At 40.4% G+C, this 18,257-nt stretch overlaps 2 protein-coding genes across 3 annotated transcripts; both read left to right on the top strand.

Annotated features, from left to right (window-relative positions):
• Positions 1-1,264: 1,264 nt before the first annotated feature.
• psmg1 (proteasome (prosome, macropain) assembly chaperone 1) lies at positions 1,265-5,404 on the top strand. 2 transcript variants are annotated; one of them, XM_054754889.1, is made up of 8 exons: positions 1,265-1,798; positions 2,107-2,210; positions 2,324-2,469; positions 2,943-2,972; positions 4,015-4,077; positions 4,755-4,953; positions 5,042-5,172; positions 5,259-5,404. In XM_054754889.1, the coding sequence occupies exons 1-8, from the start codon at positions 1,545-1,547 to the stop codon at positions 5,334-5,336; spliced, it is 1,005 nt and encodes a 334-aa protein (XP_054610864.1). In that variant the 5' UTR covers positions 1,265-1,544; the 3' UTR covers positions 5,337-5,404. The 2 variants fall into 2 exon arrangements, with proteins under 2 accessions (XP_054610864.1, XP_054610865.1); XM_054754890.1 differs by lacking the exon at positions 2,943-2,972 and having other exon boundaries at positions 1,271-1,798.
• Positions 5,405-5,512: 108 nt separating this feature from the next.
• On the top strand, positions 5,513-17,339 carry ccdc15 (coiled-coil domain containing 15). The gene is made up of 10 exons (XM_054755395.1): positions 5,513-5,850; positions 6,029-6,166; positions 6,415-6,483; positions 10,358-10,474; positions 10,551-10,709; positions 13,167-13,283; positions 13,352-13,455; positions 14,782-14,976; positions 15,726-15,874; positions 15,966-17,339. The coding sequence occupies exons 1-10, from the start codon at positions 5,695-5,697 to the stop codon at positions 16,013-16,015; spliced, it is 1,254 nt and encodes a 417-aa protein (XP_054611370.1). The 5' UTR covers positions 5,513-5,694; the 3' UTR covers positions 16,016-17,339.
• The last annotated feature ends 918 nt before the right edge of the window (positions 17,340-18,257 follow it).

Raw genomic sequence — 18,257 nt, forward strand, 5'->3', positions numbered from 1 at the left:
TTTGAGTAAACAAATTGTCAAGCTCTGCTGTATGACTAAAAGTCTCAAAGGGTGTTTTTTGCCGCCTTGTGTTACATCAACGTACCGTACATACCTACCTGAAGCGTGCACTGATCCATCACAATGTTGCATCTGTCCTGACAGCCATCTTGACAGTAGGAAGTGCAGGATGCATCATCATTCCACAGACAGATGGAGCGTCCTCAGTGTGCATTTTTTTTGTCCTCTGGCTGTCCTAGCTTGGATTTTTTTTTAACAGCTGTTTATATTTGTTTCTTGATATCTTGATCCCAGAGGCTTGGGTGTTTGTTAGGATGCACCACCCGCTCTCTTTTCTTCCCCGCTCTGCCATCAATTATATTAACAGCACCCTGAAGCTTCCTCCTAGCATGTTGCTCCATTTTGTGACAAGAAGCCTCTCTGCTGTTACTTTATGGCCTCCCCCTTACATTATTATTGCACCGCCCGGGTAATAGAGTGCACACTTCATTCCACTCCGACCTTTCCCTGGAATCTAATTTGTCTTTGCAACACAGAACACTTTCTGTTGACAATGAAATATTTTATAGCTGTGCTGATGTCATCACATTTTGGTTTTGTCCCCCCACGTCCCCAGCGTCCCCTGGGGAGCAGTGTACAATGGTATTGACCAAACACAAGTTGGTTTATGTTTGGCCTCCCACTACTTTGCTGTATTAATTATGTATCATAGCCACGTCATCGTGCAGCATGTCAGGTTCACCCTCCATTGGCATATGTGCCCAGAATAGCACACCTACATTAATTGTTTGTCATATTTCATCTCCTATATGTGCAATGTCTAAGCACATGTCATGAGGATCCTCGGGAGAGACGTGGGCATAAATCATTTATCGTTTTAAGTGAACGGCTCAAGCAGAAATACATTGGACAGGCTGTACTCATGCATGAAGGCTTCCTCCTCAGGGGGCTGCTGGACAGCAACTGTTGTTGCACTTGTCGGCACACAGTGGTCAAAATGCTACCACAAATGTGCTTAGAAAATGTGCTGATTATGTTATTTCTACTAGTTTTCTGCTAATAGTAAAGTCCTAAAATACCGGGTACGACTGATGCATTTCTATTTTAAAAATGTGTGGTTTATTCAAATATTTTAAATATTCCAATGGGGTAGACTTAAAAAAAATATACAGTCTTCAATAATTCATTTTAAAAGTCCCTTACGTCCGGAAAACAACGAAAGTACTTCCGGTTTATAACTTCGATAATAGTTTAAAACGGTTAGGCTCGACGTCGTACATAACTGCGTGTTTAACAGTTAAAATGTTTGGGCAAATTAATATGTACATATTTTAATGTCTAATAGTATTGTCCACAGTATTTACATTTGAAGAGCTTCCCGAAGACAACCGGAAGTACATCCGGTTTGTCCGTACGATCGTACTACTAGTTGTGCTCGATGTATTTGTGTATTTAAACGTTAACATATTGGAATGGTTGAATAGGTAAATTTTGTAATGGTATATAAGGTAGATACGGTACCCTAAAATTTCCATGTTAGACCAATGATATTTCCCTGGGCATTAATGTTTTATTTTGAAAATGTATCGAATGCGGAAAACAACCGGAAGTTTGCCTCGTTTACAGCTACTCGGCAGCTGAGTCTCTTGCAAAACTTGGTCGCTTTTTTCGCTCGGATAATGGCAACGTTTTTCGGCGAGGTCCTGTCTGTTTATTCCCGGGCTGTGGAGGAAGACGAAGAGGAGCTTGACGAAGACGAGGAAGACGCGCAAATCCGCAAAGAGCTGGAAGAGAAGAGGTAAATGAGGTTAGCTAACAAGCATGAGGACGGAAGTGAGTAAGCATAAAGTATGTTTACGTCCTTCGCTACATTAAAGCATCGATTTTTATACATTTAGTGGGATTAACCATTAGGGACATGCGGGCAAATATTACAAACAGGTTTGAGTATGTCAGATGTATGTAATACATTCATTATTAATTATTATTGTGTATCTGTTGATACAGTTCTATTCATGTTGTGCAGATCTGTTTAATGTTGTGGCTACTGGATGTACCTAAAATGTAGGCTACTTTCTAAAGCTGTTTTTTTCCCCTTTTCATCAGAGAGGTCCATCTGCATTGGGCTCCTGATGTATCTGATGCTCTGCAGGCTGGAAACAAGCTGCAATGTTCTCAATTATTCCTCGCTGTAGGCCACAATGCTGCCAGTAAGTACCCAATGCTTTTTATGCAACGCTTCACTCTCACATGTCAACACGGACAAAACAAGCCTCCCACGCCATGTGAGCCGTGATGGAACACTGTTGACTTGTCTTCGCAGGGTTTCTGTCTGTGTACGTTCTCACCTCTGCAAAGTGGGATGCAGTGGGACACGCGTCGGTGTGGAACGAGAGGAATCGGGCTGGAACTGGTCAAAGTGGCGATCAGTCAGGCTGCGTCTTCTACCGACACAAGGACGACCCATCTGTGAGTTAACGTTGCTGGTTTGGCTGGACATTTTATCAACCTTAGAGTGAGGAAAATTTGTTTATGAAACAGCTCTACTCCCATCTTAATTTTTTGCTGTAGGTAATGCAAATGGAATACTTGGAGCAAAGCTAAAGCATTCACTTATGATGGGAAAAGTTGGAGCAGAAACACTGACACCCGTGATAAATGTCTCACTGGTAATCTCGCGGCTGATGCATAAACTGCTAAAACACTGATTTACAACCTGACAGTCTGCTGTGTGTGTGTGTGTGTGTGTGTGTGTGCGCGCGCGTGCGTGCGTGTGTGTGTGTGTGTGTTTTGTGTGTGTTCAGGTAGTTTTGCAGCCTGCTGTTGTTTGCATGTGATTTAATAAAGATAAACCCACTGTGCACCTTATTTATAATAGCCCGATGCTGCCGAGTAGGCTCCTGATTGATCACTTTGTTCCCTATCGGGTGTGCTGCCTTCAGGTGTACTGCAGGGATCTTAATGACCTTAAGGTTTGTATACAGTTGTGCTAAAGCAACGTTTACACTTGCACGCATATTGTCCCTGCAGTGGTACGCAATTTTATGTGCCAATGAGTGAATGTTTTACCGGTAATCAGGTGTGAAGTATGTGTAAACTGTGGTGGTCTTCATGCAAAGAAAATTTTGAAATGTTCAAAATTTTTGGCACACTTGATTTTCATGAGCTAATTGTGAATGCGCCGCAACCTATGTGAAAACAATGTGGACGGTTCATAACAAATTGTTACTCATTCATATGAATGGATTAACTTTTCCATCACCCCTTGGAGCAAGTATGGGGGGAATTTTATAATAATGCCCTAAGTGATGTCTTCTTGTCAGCAATTCTTTCTCCCACACTGTCGATGCTTTCTTTCTTCTAGTTTTTGCCTTCTTTCTGCTCTTCCTGCATTTTCTTTTTGCAGCTGCAAGATAATATAGACATACATTTCTTTTCTGCAATGATAGCTTATTCTCTGGTTCAACATCTTGTAGGTGTGTACCTTGCAAATAGAGGAATTAATGTAGCTAGGGGTGATGCCTGCTCGTGGCCTCACGTGGGACAAAGCGCAACCAAATAATGCCATGACCGGTAAGTGGTGGTGACAATGCATACCCATGCGGGAACAATGTGCGTCGCGCGTACTATGTCATACACTAGATGTAAACAATACTTGACTTAGGTGTAAATAAGTCATGCGGGAGCGTGGCATTTCATGCCAATGTGCACGATTTCTGTTCACAAATTGCTTGCCAAATGTGTAATTTATGCACAAACTAGTCTTCACGCTTTTCAGGCGTGCAAGCTAAATGACACACATCAACAAGGCAAATTGTGGGACAATGCAGAGGCACAATGCGTCCAAGTGTAAACACAATTTAGCAGATATGCTAACAATGCCTTGTTTCTTAATTGCTGGATTTACAATGGATTGCGGACAAGAGGACGCAACAGAATCTGTGGGTGCACGTTCAGACGTATAGTGCTTTAATCCAACAATATTAATAATCAGCTTGTGTGCTTCTTTGGCAGGTTCTCATCTGCCAGTTGACCTGCTATGTTGCAGAAGATCAGCAGTTCCAGTGGACAGAAAAGGTACATTTAGCCCATTTTCAACCTTTAAGACATTACAAAGAAGACACTTCCTGCTTCATATGGGTGGCATGGCTCAGGTCTCCCAACCTGAAAGTTGCTGGTTCAATCCTCTGTCCTCCCGTGGCCATGTTGAAGTATCCTTGGGCAAGATACTGAACTCCCAGTTGCCCCTGATGCTGCGTCATCAGTACGTAAATGTGGTAACCACCTCAAAGCACTTGAAGTACCTTGAAGGTAGAAAAGTGCATTACAACTGATCGTTCATTTTCCATTTAAAAATACTAGTACCATAAATACTGTTAATTATAGCCAAGACATTTATTTACCTAAAGCCTGAAGAGGATGGGGCATTAATTGGTAGTAGGCGATTTATTTTATTTATTTATTTTTATCATTTATTTATCCATCCATCCATTTTCTATGCCGCTTGTTCTCACTAAGGTCGCGGGGGTATGCTGAAGCCTATCCCAGCTGACTTTGGGCAAGAGGCAGGGTACACCTTCGACTGGTTGCCAGCCAATCGCAGTCATTTATCACTTTACAAAAAAAAATAAACTTATTTTATTTATCGCACAAACAAAGGTGAAGGAGACATGCTCAGTAGTAGTGGTAGTAGTGTTGGCATAATACAGCATGTTATATTGTGTTGGGCTGATGAGTCTTTCTCGCTCCTGCAGGTGTTTGACTGCCTCCAGCATAGAGAACTGAATGTAACAGTTCTGTCAGACAGCTGCATGGCAGAGTACAAGACGGCTGACTACCTTTGTGGCAGCTCAGCACCTTTCCTGCGCTCCCTCCACACCGGCTCTTTCAGCGGGCCGCAAGTCTGCCGGTCACTGGAGCAGCCCAACATACTTACTGGACTTCCAGCTGCAGGTACTATCACAAGGATTTCTCAGATTGTCGTCTCTGTAGAGATCTGATGGACTTTTGTGGTTCTCCTTTGTGTTCCTTTTACTTTTAGTGCTGAACCACTGCCAAGTCCACTGCATTGCCGCTGTTGTCTATCAGTGTTTCAGTGATGTCATCGGCCCAGACTCTGTCACCATGGAGACCTTCAAGCCGACGCTAACCAGGCTTGGAAAGTCTGTACATGTGAGTCACTCCTCTTTCTGGATACACAAAAGATACAAGTCTTTTTTTAGGTTAATATTCCATGTGTTTTGTTTGCCTCTCAATAGTTGGATCCATCTCCAAGCTCAGATGTTGTCCGCAAGTTTGTCAGAACCAGCGACCTTCAGAGTAATCTTTACATATGAAGCTATGCACTTAAAACTCTTGTTTGTATGTGGGGGGGGAAATCATATTTTTTATAATAAAGAAAAACGTAAACAACAATGTATTTGTGTGATGTCATGACCATCATAAAGCGAAACATGCATCCAACCTCCACACCAGAGGGGGCAGTAGTGCGCTCTTGCGCTGAGTTGGATAAACGCCAACTGAGCGAAACTCAAATCTGTTTAACTTCGATTTGACGGAAGTAAAACAATGTGAGTTCTCTATTTTCCAAATTTTTATTAGATTTAAAATTTAACACTCAACTAACGAAACTGGTGCATTGAAACAACTAGAACGTCAAACAGAGTACACCCAGAGAAAGCGTTATTCGCGACCATGTTTGGTTGCCAGGCGAAAAAGGGTCGGGACAAAGCTCCGATACGGCGCAGACAAGAGCACCGAACCAACCAGGTGATGGCCGAGAGAAACCAGGCGGTGGTGGCAGTTGGCGCCTGGGTGGAGGACGGACAGGAATTTGAGGAGCATCCGTGTGTAAGTGACTTCTGAAGTTAGCTACAGTAGCTTGTTGTCAGGCTCCCTCGAGTAGCCGTTAGTTAAAGGTCCGACTGTCTTCCTGTAATTTATTTTACACTTTTGTGCTGTTAAACTGCATATAAATAACGCTGATGTGGTGGCATGATTCCATAACCTTTCTGTTTTTGTTTCTTAGGACTTGGCTTCTTTTACTGATGAGCTCCAGGCAGAGACGATGAGGGAGCGCGAAGAGAAACTCCGTAGGTTTCAGGCGAAAGTGCGCCATCGTGTGGCTGCCATCAGCAAGCGGCGACACCAGGAAGCGCAATCAGGGGTAACTTCGTAATGAGTATCATTTTGACTGACAGCAAGGGTACGTTCACACAAGTCGATTCAGTTTTTGCTCTGCTAGTACGGTTCGTGTAAACACAGTGCAGAACCAAAAGCACACTAAAGTGGGCACCAAGTGTTTTATTTATTTTGGTCCGCACCAGAGTACTGAACTCCAAGTGTGAACGCATCATTAGACATAAATGTTTATTTACTTTACAAAAATAATCAAACCATCTTCTAAAACTACAGGTGAAAGTTGACAGAAGAATCCCGAAACAGCATCACCCCTGGACACAAAGGGAGACGGGCACGAGAGAGGTACAAGCATTACCTTGCTATAGAGCAATTTGTTTGCTGACTAACTGGTGAACAGTGCTTTTAAAAGGAGGCAAAAGTTTCAAGCAGATGCAGGATATAATCTAAGGGGGTACTCTGTGACGCAAGTTTAGTGGGTTAGCAAGCTGTGTTGAGTGGAAAGCCGGACTAGCCTGTTCAGGGAAGGTAGCTGTCTTTTAAAGCAGCTGTATCACCATGGTAACTAAACACATAACCTGGTCCCGACCACGTTATGACCAGGCCTTCAGCTTCAAATCAGCTATGAAAGTGCCATAGGGTGTAGTTAGTATTATAATGAGTGTTAACTTGCACGTTCACACACTGCATGCTGGCATGTCAGCAGTCCTCCCTCTCTCTATTGGCGGCGACAGTGTTGCTTTTAGCACTCATCATCCTTTGGGATGGGAACTTCTCACAACTCTCCATAATAATTACTTGCTCATATTGTATAAAATAGATTGGCTGGGATCGCTTCTCTTTTCAGCAGAAATAGAATAATATGACGTCAAATGCCCCCTGTTCATGTGAGCACGCACTTAGCACAAAGCTGAAAAACGGACTTGAGAAAGTAAGTTGATAACCACCGTCGAAGTACCGTTCAATTCTGTTTGGGGAATTTAGGTTTTGGTGAGTTGCATCTTGAGCACAAAGCCTGGAGTGGGTGAGCCACTTTCGCAGAATACCCCTAAATCAGTGATTCCCAAACCTTTTACAGCTGCATACCCCTTCAGACATTTGACTGAAGCCATGTACACCCTACATCTGCGAACTTAAAAACATAAACCTTTTTATCTTAATTCACTTGAAATATTGAACATAATTGCTTAATGAATTTTTATCATGGTCATATTTTGATAGTTTCACATGAGCGCTGAAAAATAGATACGTAATCATCCTATGTATCTTTTATTCCACTTCTATGTTGGCATCCTTCCGTTTGAATGGGTAGAATTTGAGCTTCACTTTTTTTGTCCACTCACAATAGCTATGGTTTAAGTCTGCATTTTATTTTTAACAACAAATTGAAGTGGAACGTTTAACGACCACGATAAAGCAGTATTCAAAGTACTAAAATACCAACGATAAAGCTTAATTTTCAGCGGAAATCCCCACTCTCAGTGACAAGTTTTCACCGCCGTGCTGTGCAGGGATTGGAACACCAATATGAATGAAATCTTCAAGATTAAACACTCTTAATGCAAAAACCTCCGTTATTTGTTCATATGATGCACAGAGCAATTTCCAACTTCACGCTCTGTCTGTCTCCTTCCTGCTTTCTGCTCCATTTCTTCGGGCGCACTCGTAATTGTCAGTGTTAGGCGCTAATTTTTTTTTCACATACCCCCATGACGATTGGTGTACCCCACTTTGGGATCCTAGGATTTAAATAAAAGAATTATCTGCCTGGTGTGATGATATTTAGAAAACTGCGGCAGTGGACGTAACTACACACAAATAATGTAAACAAAAAAATGCCAGTGTAAATGTCAACTTGCATTACGAAATAAGCGCGATATAGATAGAGCTCAATAAAGTAGAAAAGATTTGAAAAATACATTTACTTCAGTAATCTTACATTCTATAGATTCACTACCCATGGAGTGAAATATTTCAATGATCTTAGTTCTTTATAATTGTGATGATTGTAGCTTACAGCTAATAAAACCCCGCATTCAGCAACTCGTACAATTTGAAAAATGGTCCAAAAGTTCATTATTGTAAATTACTGGTTGTAAACAACAAATGAACTGCAAAAACTTCCTTAAGCCTTTAATTCGTCTGCACTCCTCAAACCAAATAACTTTTGTACCATGTTTTCATTTATTGAGCTGCAGATGTGAATGGCGGCAGTACATTACGAATAAATACTAAATATTTGATAGATACTGTATGTGAAAAGTCTATTAAATTGGATTTTCTGCCTTGAATTGCTTCTAAATATGAATGACAGCTTCTGCCCATTAAGCTACGCCATTAATGGGGATGTTTGTTTTTTTATGTCGTCATTAATGTGTCACAAAAATGTAATGGGAACATCCTTCAACGATTAACTACCCAACATTAAACATCCAGAATGAGGGTGATTCATTTGCATATACAGGCCTCATAACCCCCATTTTAACATTTTTAAGTTGTTTTGGGGGAAATATCTGATTCTAGTTGCATGCTTAAAGCTTTGGTACTGATGTTAGTCACATATTTCTGTTTTCTTTGTCAAATGGGGGCCTTTAGTAAGCGTTTTTCACAGTACTGCAATATATCTGTGTCATCATCTAATTTGCATAATTGGTCCTGTTGCATTTGTATGCAATTGTAATGGACGATGTAGGAGAGAGGAAAAATGGTAGGAAAACAGCGAGTAAATACAGTACATGAAAAGCACAACAAATATGTTTAGAAGTACAAATTAACTTTCTTCTATTGCTTTTTGTTGTTTTTTGTGAAAAAGTGACATTTGAGATGGGGGAGGGAACTTCTCATTGAGAAGAGTAATACTCCATTATTATATTATGAGATTAGATTATACGTAATATGCAGTATTAGATTATGTTACGTTATGATAGACTTTATGTCCAGCATTAAAGGGACTGTATGCAATTTTTGAAACCAAAAAATATAGGAACACCACGGCCGGCTAGCACATGTTACAAATAGTGCTTTAAAAGAACAGATTGTGCAAAAAAAAAAAAAACAACTGTCAAAATATATTTTTCACAATTTCAAATTAAACTGCATAAAAATTGTTGCAAATTTTCATTCCACCCCAATAAAATGTCATTCATAGCTGTCACTCACAGCGTTAGTATTCACGTACATGTCCATGGCACATACACACATGCACAAAAGCAGTCTGAGAAGCGATCAACAGTTTACCAATTATTTACATTCATGTTGCTAGAATGATAGGCGATACATCCAGTGATAGCTAACGTTGGTAGCTACACTTGCTATCATTTGTGCATCAATAGTGCGTGTGTTAGCATTTTGGAAAAGAAGGTGAGAAACACTTTTTAATTCAAGAAATAACTCAGGGGAAACCATGAAGTGGTGGTGGTTGATGCTGCATCGTGTCTTTGGGAACCGTCACGTCTTCAATGAAGGTGAAAGCAACTTTAAATGTTCATTTATCCCTTTTAATTTGTCATTTATATGCGTTTAGAATTGTTTTAAGCATGTAAAACTCTAAAAGCGTCATTTGTGTTAACATTTTTAAGAGTCAACCGCTGATGACACCATTGATGGGTGATGTAACGCGGCTGACTTCCGGTTCCGGTTGCCATTTTGTTAGCCAGCTAACAGGATGCTAACCAGGGCGTTGTCTGATTACAAATAAAAAGCAAAACATTAAGAATACAGTTGGACTCACGCAGTGTTTGAATAACGCCACAAGACGCACACCATATTGCACACAAACCAAGGCAAAATTGTGGCATACATTTTCAGCGTTTACAGAAAGACATGCTAACCTGGGCGGACGCTAACTGAGTTTCCACTGTAGAGCAACAAGGCCGCTAAATTGGCAACACTGATCCCTCCTTCCACATCTTCTTATTCTCTGGCAGACCAAGTGTGTATGAGGTGTGTTAACAAGCCCAGTTACACAGACAGTGCCATTATAGTGTCTTTATGACCTAGGTAGCACCAAATGTGTTTGTGGCAGTCCACCACAAATAAATAAATGAATATTTGGGGAAACACTGGTCATTACTGCACAGCTACTGTCCTTTGTCAGTCCTATGCAGTGTCCTTATCAGTGTATCCCAGCCAGGTAGTCAGGCATTGTTACATTGTGTCCTTGAGGGAGCTTTTTTGGAATAATGAGACAATGATAAATGCATCTCTGTGATGTTTCCAGCTCCATGACGGGGCGAGGCAGGTCAGACTCAGACTGGCAGCCCGCGGGACAGGTCTATGTGACGAGATGACATCAGAGCTTCCCTCAGACAACTGGAACGTCTCGCTAACCAGACATGTGAGTGTTAAAAAAACAAAACAAAACATGCAAACTCTTCCTTTTAAGATTGAAAGTTCTGGTTTTCCAACAACAGAGTGCTGAATCCGACGTCCCGTGGGAGGAGCAGAAAGCAGAGGAGGAGTACGATGGTCGAGAAGAAGATGTAGACGATGGAGATGATTTGCTGGTCCTCAGAGAAGAACACAAATGCCCGCTTGTCCGGCACCCAGTGAGCAGGAGTAGACGTGTTGTGGTGCGTGTGCATGTGCATGTACATGACTCTTTTAACCTCTTAGCATATAAATGGCCACCTTCACTCACATGATACACAAAACTTTGTGATTCATGTTCTGCTTTATCACTTGACTTGTGACATGTGTAAATATATACCTGGAACTTCACTTTTCTTCAAATAACTTCAAAATAACCTAAAGACTTGCTTAAAAGTAGATCTCTAAAGTAACTTCCTTTTATTCTAGCAGTTTTGGTTAAAAAATAAAATAACAAACCTTCTGTGAGTACATAATCATGTGTCAAGACACACAAAAACTGTAATAAAAAAATATGTGATTATCAGAGCCATTCCTCTTCCTAGCCTAAGTATTATAAATTTTTTTAAATACACAATTACGACAAAAATGTTTTGTTTTTTTTTAATATTAGAAACAACTACAATGTAAACATTCACAAAGCTGCCCCTCTAAAAGCTAATGGCAATGGAACAAGGGATGTCTGATAATGTCAGCTGAAATCAGCAAAAAAAGTAGATATCCGATCATATCGGCATCATTTTTTCTGACATTATTGGTATCATCGCACAGATGAGACCTCCTCCACAGAGCAACAAGCTTGCTAGCTCAGTATGTCCGCATTGTGCAATTAATTCCTAGTTGCGCCTTCAGATTGTAAATATGCAATTTGCAATGACTGCAAAGTGTTATGTTTTGCTCTTTGCGTGTATGCGACTTTACCTAAATGGTAGTGCTGACTGCTAACTGCTGATAAACAGGTACTGCCACATGCGCTTTCCCTCGACCGCAAAGCAGCTGCACATTGCGCCGAACAGAAAACCAAAATAAGAGCACAAAACAGGAAACAACATTAAAACTAAGAAAAAAGTTCAAGCTGTCATGGGGAACGTCACATAAAGCACTGGTTCCTTTAATACAGTAATCCCTCGTTTATCGCGGTTAATTGGTTCTAGACCCGACCATGATAAGTGATTTTGCTTATTGCTTATTTATAAATGTAATATTTTTGTAGTTAGAGCATAGCAAACCAGTTTATTACCTTCTAAATACATTTTTAACATTATTAGAGACCTCTAGAAAAGAAACAACATGCCTATGGCCACCTTTATATTCGTATTACCTAATATAGTAGACATAATAAAAGTAAATAAACCATTTAAATGTCTTCCATTGGGGAGCAGGGTGAGTGGCGGACAGGAAGTGACGTCGGTTGAGTTACAGCTTGCTGTGGGTTACGGCTACAGCAGTAGTCCGTGATTTTATTAGAAAATTTTAGTTGGCATTATTGTGCCCTTCATGAGATAATTCAAGTCTAATAAAAGCCTGTTGTTCTGGCGATCAAGTCTGGTGCTTGTGTGTCTCACTGAACATTACAGTAACATTACTGACAACCCGTGATACTGTATATTGAAGCTGCAAAATTTGAACCCACGAAGTGTGCGGGACAACTGTACTTCTAATCTAATATCACATCTCAGGAAGAACGTGATGTGCAGTGTTTTGGCACTTTTCTTATAGCTTGTGTTGCATATCGCAGCATAATGTGTTGAGTTCACAACATTAGTTTGAAGGAAGAGCTGCTGTCTCGCTCGGTATTGGTTGAAATTGGTATCGGTAATGAAGTGCTAGACGATATTGGTAAGAAAGGCAATATTGAGCATCTCTAAATAGAGCCCTAATCAATCATAGCCAAGTCATAGCCAAACATTTTACTGTTTTACGATGCTCAACGAGCCTACAGGTAGTGGTGGCCTAGGATGTTTGCACAGTATTGGTTGGGCCATGGGTGTCCAAAGTGCAGGCAAGCATCTTGTTTTTAAAGGAACAGCAAAATGGGGAGAAAAAGAGCAAAAACGCACACGGTAAAGAGAAAAGGCTTAAATGTTCTCATAACTGAAACATATTAATAACTAATAGTAACACAAAGCTATGTGCACCTGTAAAGGTTATAGTGCATTTTAGCTTCATTCACTTGAAAGTTGAAAATCCCTACCTTTTTGTAAGTAGTATAAAAATGTTTTTTAGCCTTTTTTTAAAAATGTAAAAAATAGGGATGTGCCAATCGATCGGCCACCGATCAATATTGGCCTATTTCTGTGAAAAAGCACGTGATCAGCATATGCTGATAAATGCCTTTCAACACTGATCACAAAAACCGATCACCTCTGACTCGTACTGTTGCAGCATGCAGCCTGTAGCGAGCATACCCCGCCCACTTTACGTCACACTGAGCAGGCATGCCAAACCCAAAACAAACATTGAACAAACACATGATTTCCCTCATAGATGATCGGAATTGGCAGCATAAAACCCTAATCACAGCATCCCCGATAAAAAAAAAAATTATTTACAAATATCATAGTGTATCAAAGTGTACCCCGCATCCTTTCATTTTTCATCCCTTGGTAGAAAAGTTTGGATACCACTGGGGTAGATGATGATGTGTTGCGATGTTTCAGACCAGCGGACGTGAACGGGATGCGGACACACTGAAGTCTGAGCCTGATCTCAAGTCTAGCATCGGAGTACCGAAGCTGCTGTGGCCTCTACCGGACCAGGAGGAATTGAGAAGACAGGTATTGGCATCTCAAAAATGATCCACACAATGCCGTACATTTTCATATGTATACGTCTCCCCTTTCAGCGTCTGTCTCAGTTCCTGATGCAGCGCCGCCACTTCATGAGTGCCGAGAGGGAGCGAGTGAAAGAGAACAAGCAGCACAGGAAGCACCTGAAGAAGACAGCGAGGTGACGAGACCACAAGAGCGTTACTGTTGTTGCCGCTTTGGTGGTGGTAGTGGTGGTGGTGCACATAAATTCACTGACTGGCCAAAACATTAGGTACATCTAGTCGGATCCAGTACCAGACAATAACATTCAGCTTTGATTGACACATTGATTGTCAGGGAGGTTTTTATTTTAACAATAAGTTTATTATTGTTGCTACATGCGAGGGTCAAAATATTAGAAATTGCACTTAGTACGGTGGTCCTCGGTCTGCGTAGGAGTTCCGTTCTGTTCCTGTGATGTAGCTCGAGTTTTAGTTAAAGTTGCAACTTATACACAAATTAGACCTAAATGACCACCTAAGTCACTTGAACTGTACCCTGAATACATGAAGGACATATAAAATACAGTAATAAAAGGATGAAATCCAAGAATTAAACAAACTGTTATAAAATACAGACAACCACTCCTTACTTTTTTTTGGTCTTGCACACTGAAAGGGGTGTTGCAAAGGAGGGAGAGACTGGCTTATTGGTAGAAGGACGTCTCAATAATGAGAGCACTATGTTGCGTATTTATCACTGTTCATTTCGTAGAAGCACATCCTTTCACATGTTCAAGAATACCATCTTCATTCTTGATGATGGTCATGGCATTTGATCAGCTTGGACCGAGCATGCAGCCAATGTTGTTGGGCGTTTCTCTGCTTTCTGAGCATTTTATCATTTGTTCCTTTTCTTTGATACATTGCCATCAGAAGAGTCTGCCGCATGCCTTGGAGACATAATGAAGGGACAAAAGTTAATTAAAACGAATGAAAGCCAGTTCCTTCCTCAGTGTAGCAACATGCGACTACATATCCTTCCGCCGTGCACACGAATCTAATTATCTTTTTTTTTTGTACAGTATTCACAAAGGTGACTGTTTAATTAGACCGTCTGGAACCAATATATCGACTAGGAGTTGTGTTCTTTAGTTGTGTGCTCATCCACTCGTGCATTTGAATGCGCAAGATAAACCCAGAATATGTCAAGTGAGGTATGTTGTAGTCACATTTGCACCATACATCTTTAGTTTTCCTTTTCACTGCAGCAGTTTTGATTAGCTCTTGTATTGGGTCTCATTGAATTGCGCAGGTGTACCTAAATTATTGTTTTATTGACTGTTTTATATTGTGATGCTTAATAAAGTGATGCGTAATAAGTATTACGTAATAAAGTATTTTCATTAATCCAATCCAAATAACCTTTTTGCATACACAGTAACTATTAGTATGCTACTTGTACTACTTTTACTTTTTACTTTTACTTCTCTGCTCAAACGTTTACGTCTTCTTGCCCCTCAAAGGATCAAAGCGGAGAAGGAAAAGGCTCGCCTGGAGGAGGAGAGCCGGCTGGAGCGAACACAGCAGCTCGCTGAGGTCAGACAGCGGCTAGAGGAGCGAGAGATGCTTGTCCTGGAGCGTCTGAAGCTGGAGGAGGAAGGGAGAGCCGCTAAGCTGGAGAGGAGGAAAAGGCCGCAGAAGGGGAAGGTGACCATTAGGTAATCTGTCAGGTGTCACGTGCGCATGTCACACATTCTGCCTTCACAAGAATAGTAATGCTCAGTTTTGATTGACACTGTTGGAGAGGCATTAATGTGACTGTTTATTATAGATATGTGTATGTTTATCATTAGCCCCTCACAATACTTTCAGTGACTTTATTTAGCTAATGAGAGGTTAAACTTTTTGGTACATGTAAGTCAGGGGTGTTCAATTTCCTGCGAAGATCACATACAGAAGGACTATGGCCACTTTAAAATATATTGTGTACATTTAAAGATACTAAAACCAATTTCAGTGCGTATTATGTGTTAATATATGATAAACTATCTGAACAAAAGATCAATATCTTTTGTGTTATAGGTGACAAAGCAAATTAGTCTCATGTCTAAGAATATACACTATCTCATTAATAATTAATTCATTTGATTTTTACAATATGTCGAGGGCCAGAAATTGCCCCCAAGCTGCACTTTGGACACCACTGATGTACATATACAATATCATAAATAACCATGATCTGTATATAAAGAAAAAACTGAAGGATATCCAGTGGGTTACATTGTCGTCACCCACAACCATGCACCCGGTGTGTTCTAGCTGCTTGAGACAGCTCTAAGTATGATGCAGTGCATTTGTACACCACTATGAAATTACCTAAAAAACCTTTTGAAACAGAGAATTTTTGCCACAGTTCTTAAGAGAGGGAGTAGAATGCAGCAACGCTTAAGATATTGTTTGTGTGCAGGTACATTGATGCCCTGAGAGATCAACTGAAGCAGCGGATGTCCAGCAAGAAGCTGGACCTTCCTCCCCTCTGCTGCTGCGCATCCTCCTTCTGGGACTCGCACCCGGACTCATGCGCCAACAACTGCATCTTCCACAACAATCCCAAAGGTACGGACGGACCTTTGCCTTCTCGGATTGAAGTGCTTTAAAAAACAACAACAAATAAACTACTCATATCATTCAATCTTTCTCTTCACAGAGTACGCACAGGCGTTACATTCAGCAGTGTTGACTATGGATTTACAGTAAAGGGATCTGAACAGCTGACAACCAGATTAGGTCATTGACAGGTTATTTTTTGTCACAGAATATGTGCCTTGAACCCGCAGTGTGTCGAATGAGCTGGAGGGGGCGACACCAGCTGTCACATATCGGCTTGACTAGTGTGAATGGTTGTTTGTCTATATGCTGGGATAGGCTCCAGCATGCCCCCGCGACCCTAAAAAGGAGAAGCGGTATAGAAAATGGATGGATAGATGGATAGTCTTTGACATTGACAGCATATGGATGTGGTTTGATAGATTTTAATAATCCTCTGAAGTGACATTAAGCCAGCCATCCATCCCAATCACCTTTTTTTTAACAAAAGAGTTTTTTAAAGTACTGGACTGCCTGTTATTAGTTATTCCATTAATTAATCCACATCAAAAAGAAATCATGTTCTCAAAATAACATGGACAAACCTCTAAACCACTTGGCAGTTGTTCACTACAGAATTGAATTTCTCATTCATTTAATCAAATTGCAAATGTCTTTGTATATGTCTCAATGTCTAAGTCCGTCTTTGGAAATGATTAAGTACAGGTACCGTACATTTAGCACAGTTAGCCTACATTTGTTCTCTCCAAATATGTCAGCATCATTTGATTGTATAAGTCATCATATGCACAATCGAAACAAGAATTTTCTGTAATACCGTGCATACCATATATGAATCTATTGAAACATTGGATAAATTGATTATTTGACAATCAGATGAAACTAGAACTCGCACTGTGATGTGGATGAGAATTTGTGAAAAGAGACAGAGTGTGAAGACACCCAGGAGGGTGAGGACAGCACCCAGTGAAGAAGTGTTTTATTTACAACACTGTAGGTGAAGTTTTATGTGTGTGAATAAAAATAGTAGAATTTCTTTGGCAGTATGAGTGCAATGTGTGATGTCAAACCTTGCAGGCGACTGTTACCGTAAAATCAAAATGTTTTTCAGTTTTATACGCAATTGTAATCTGTTAGCCAGTCAACAAAAATAGCACACTAACCAGTCTCAATGAAGGACTGGGCTAAGACATAAGACTAAGTCATTTCAGTGGCCCTCTGCCATAGTCACAAAACATTGAAACATTTTGACTTGCAGTGCTTACACAATTCCAAAGGGACGATGTGTTTTGGGGGCACTTAAAATTTATATGGGAAAGGAATTGATGTTTGACACAAGTGAACTGTTTTGGGGGAGAGATGAGCTTTTGCAGGTGAACCATGGCGTTGTGCTGAACCATTTAAGTTATTTTGCTAAAAGAACCAAGAGTGTTGAGAAAGTCCTGTCTGTTTCAGGAAGAGCCATTGCAAATGAGAAGGATTTTTTCATTTTGGTGGCACTGACTATTTATATGGGAAATGAATTAGCTTTGAAACAGTTTTTGGAGAGATGTGAGCTTTTGCAGGCGGACTATGGTGTTGTGCTCAACTTTACAATTGTTTGGCCAAATGATCTTATAGTTTTGAGAACGTAATTGCTGTTTCAAGAAATGAGCCAAAGCACTGTAGAAAACTAATAAAATCTGATTGTATGAATATTGACTATAATAAGTGTATTCTCACATTGGGAACCTCAGTTAGCGTCCACCCTAGTTAGCCTGGTTTTTGGTTAATGTTGACAAGTGACACCACAATTTTGCCTGTTTGTATGCATTTGGTTAGCATACAATATGGCGCACGTCTTGTTGAATTACTAATACACTGCTTGAATCCAGCTGTGTTCTTAATGTATTTTTTTTATCACAAAACATCCTTCCAAAACATGTTTTTATAGTTTTGCAATTATAGTTTTACATGCATAAAACAATTCTAACTGCATATAAATGAAGAATCAAAGGGATAAATTAACATTTAATGTTACTTTTACCTTCACTGAAGACGTGACTATTCCCAAAGACGTGTGGCAGCGAGATCAACCACCAACTTCCTGTTTTCAGTTGCATCAAAAATCACATCTTCAATGAAGGTAAAAGTAACCTTAAATGTTCATTTATCCCTGTCATTCATCATTTGTATGTATTTATATGCATTTGGATTTTTTTCTGCATGTCATAGAGTCCGACCTGGAACGAATTAATGACGCTAACCAAGGTTCCATTGTAATTAATAGGTGTTTACTTACTTTAAATTTAAAAGTAATATATACGCATATATATTAGCATTTTAGCAATAACATTGGAGTTTCCGACTCTCATGTTACAGACCTCGACTACTTCCTGTTCGGTGACGTCAC

Source organism: Dunckerocampus dactyliophorus, chromosome 16 (assembly GCF_027744805.1).
Source record: "Dunckerocampus dactyliophorus isolate RoL2022-P2 chromosome 16, RoL_Ddac_1.1, whole genome shotgun sequence".
NCBI lineage: Eukaryota > Metazoa > Chordata > Actinopteri > Syngnathiformes > Syngnathidae > Dunckerocampus > Dunckerocampus dactyliophorus.

What these genes read in the sequence shown, in the direction of transcription:
- psmg1 (XM_054754889.1), top strand. Translation starts at nt 1,545, where the DNA reads ATGATATTTCCCTGGGCATTAATGTTTTATTTTGAAAATGTATCGAAT. An exon ending in AGTTCCAGTGGACAGAAAAG is followed by an intron (nt 4,078 to 4,754) that starts GTACATTTAGCC and finishes TCGCTCCTGCAG; the next exon opens with GTGTTTGACTGCCTCCAGCA. An exon ending in TACTGGACTTCCAGCTGCAG is followed by an intron (nt 4,954 to 5,041) that starts GTACTATCACAA and finishes TTTTACTTTTAG; the next exon opens with TGCTGAACCACTGCCAAGTC.
- ccdc15 (XM_054755395.1), top strand. Translation starts at nt 5,695, where the DNA reads ATGTTTGGTTGCCAGGCGAAAAAGGGTCGGGACAAAGCTCCGATACGG. An exon ending in AATTTGAGGAGCATCCGTGT is followed by an intron (nt 5,851 to 6,028) that starts GTAAGTGACTTC and finishes TTTGTTTCTTAG; the next exon opens with GACTTGGCTTCTTTTACTGA. An exon ending in GGGAGACGGGCACGAGAGAG is followed by an intron (nt 6,484 to 10,357) that starts GTACAAGCATTA and finishes TGATGTTTCCAG; the next exon opens with CTCCATGACGGGGCGAGGCA.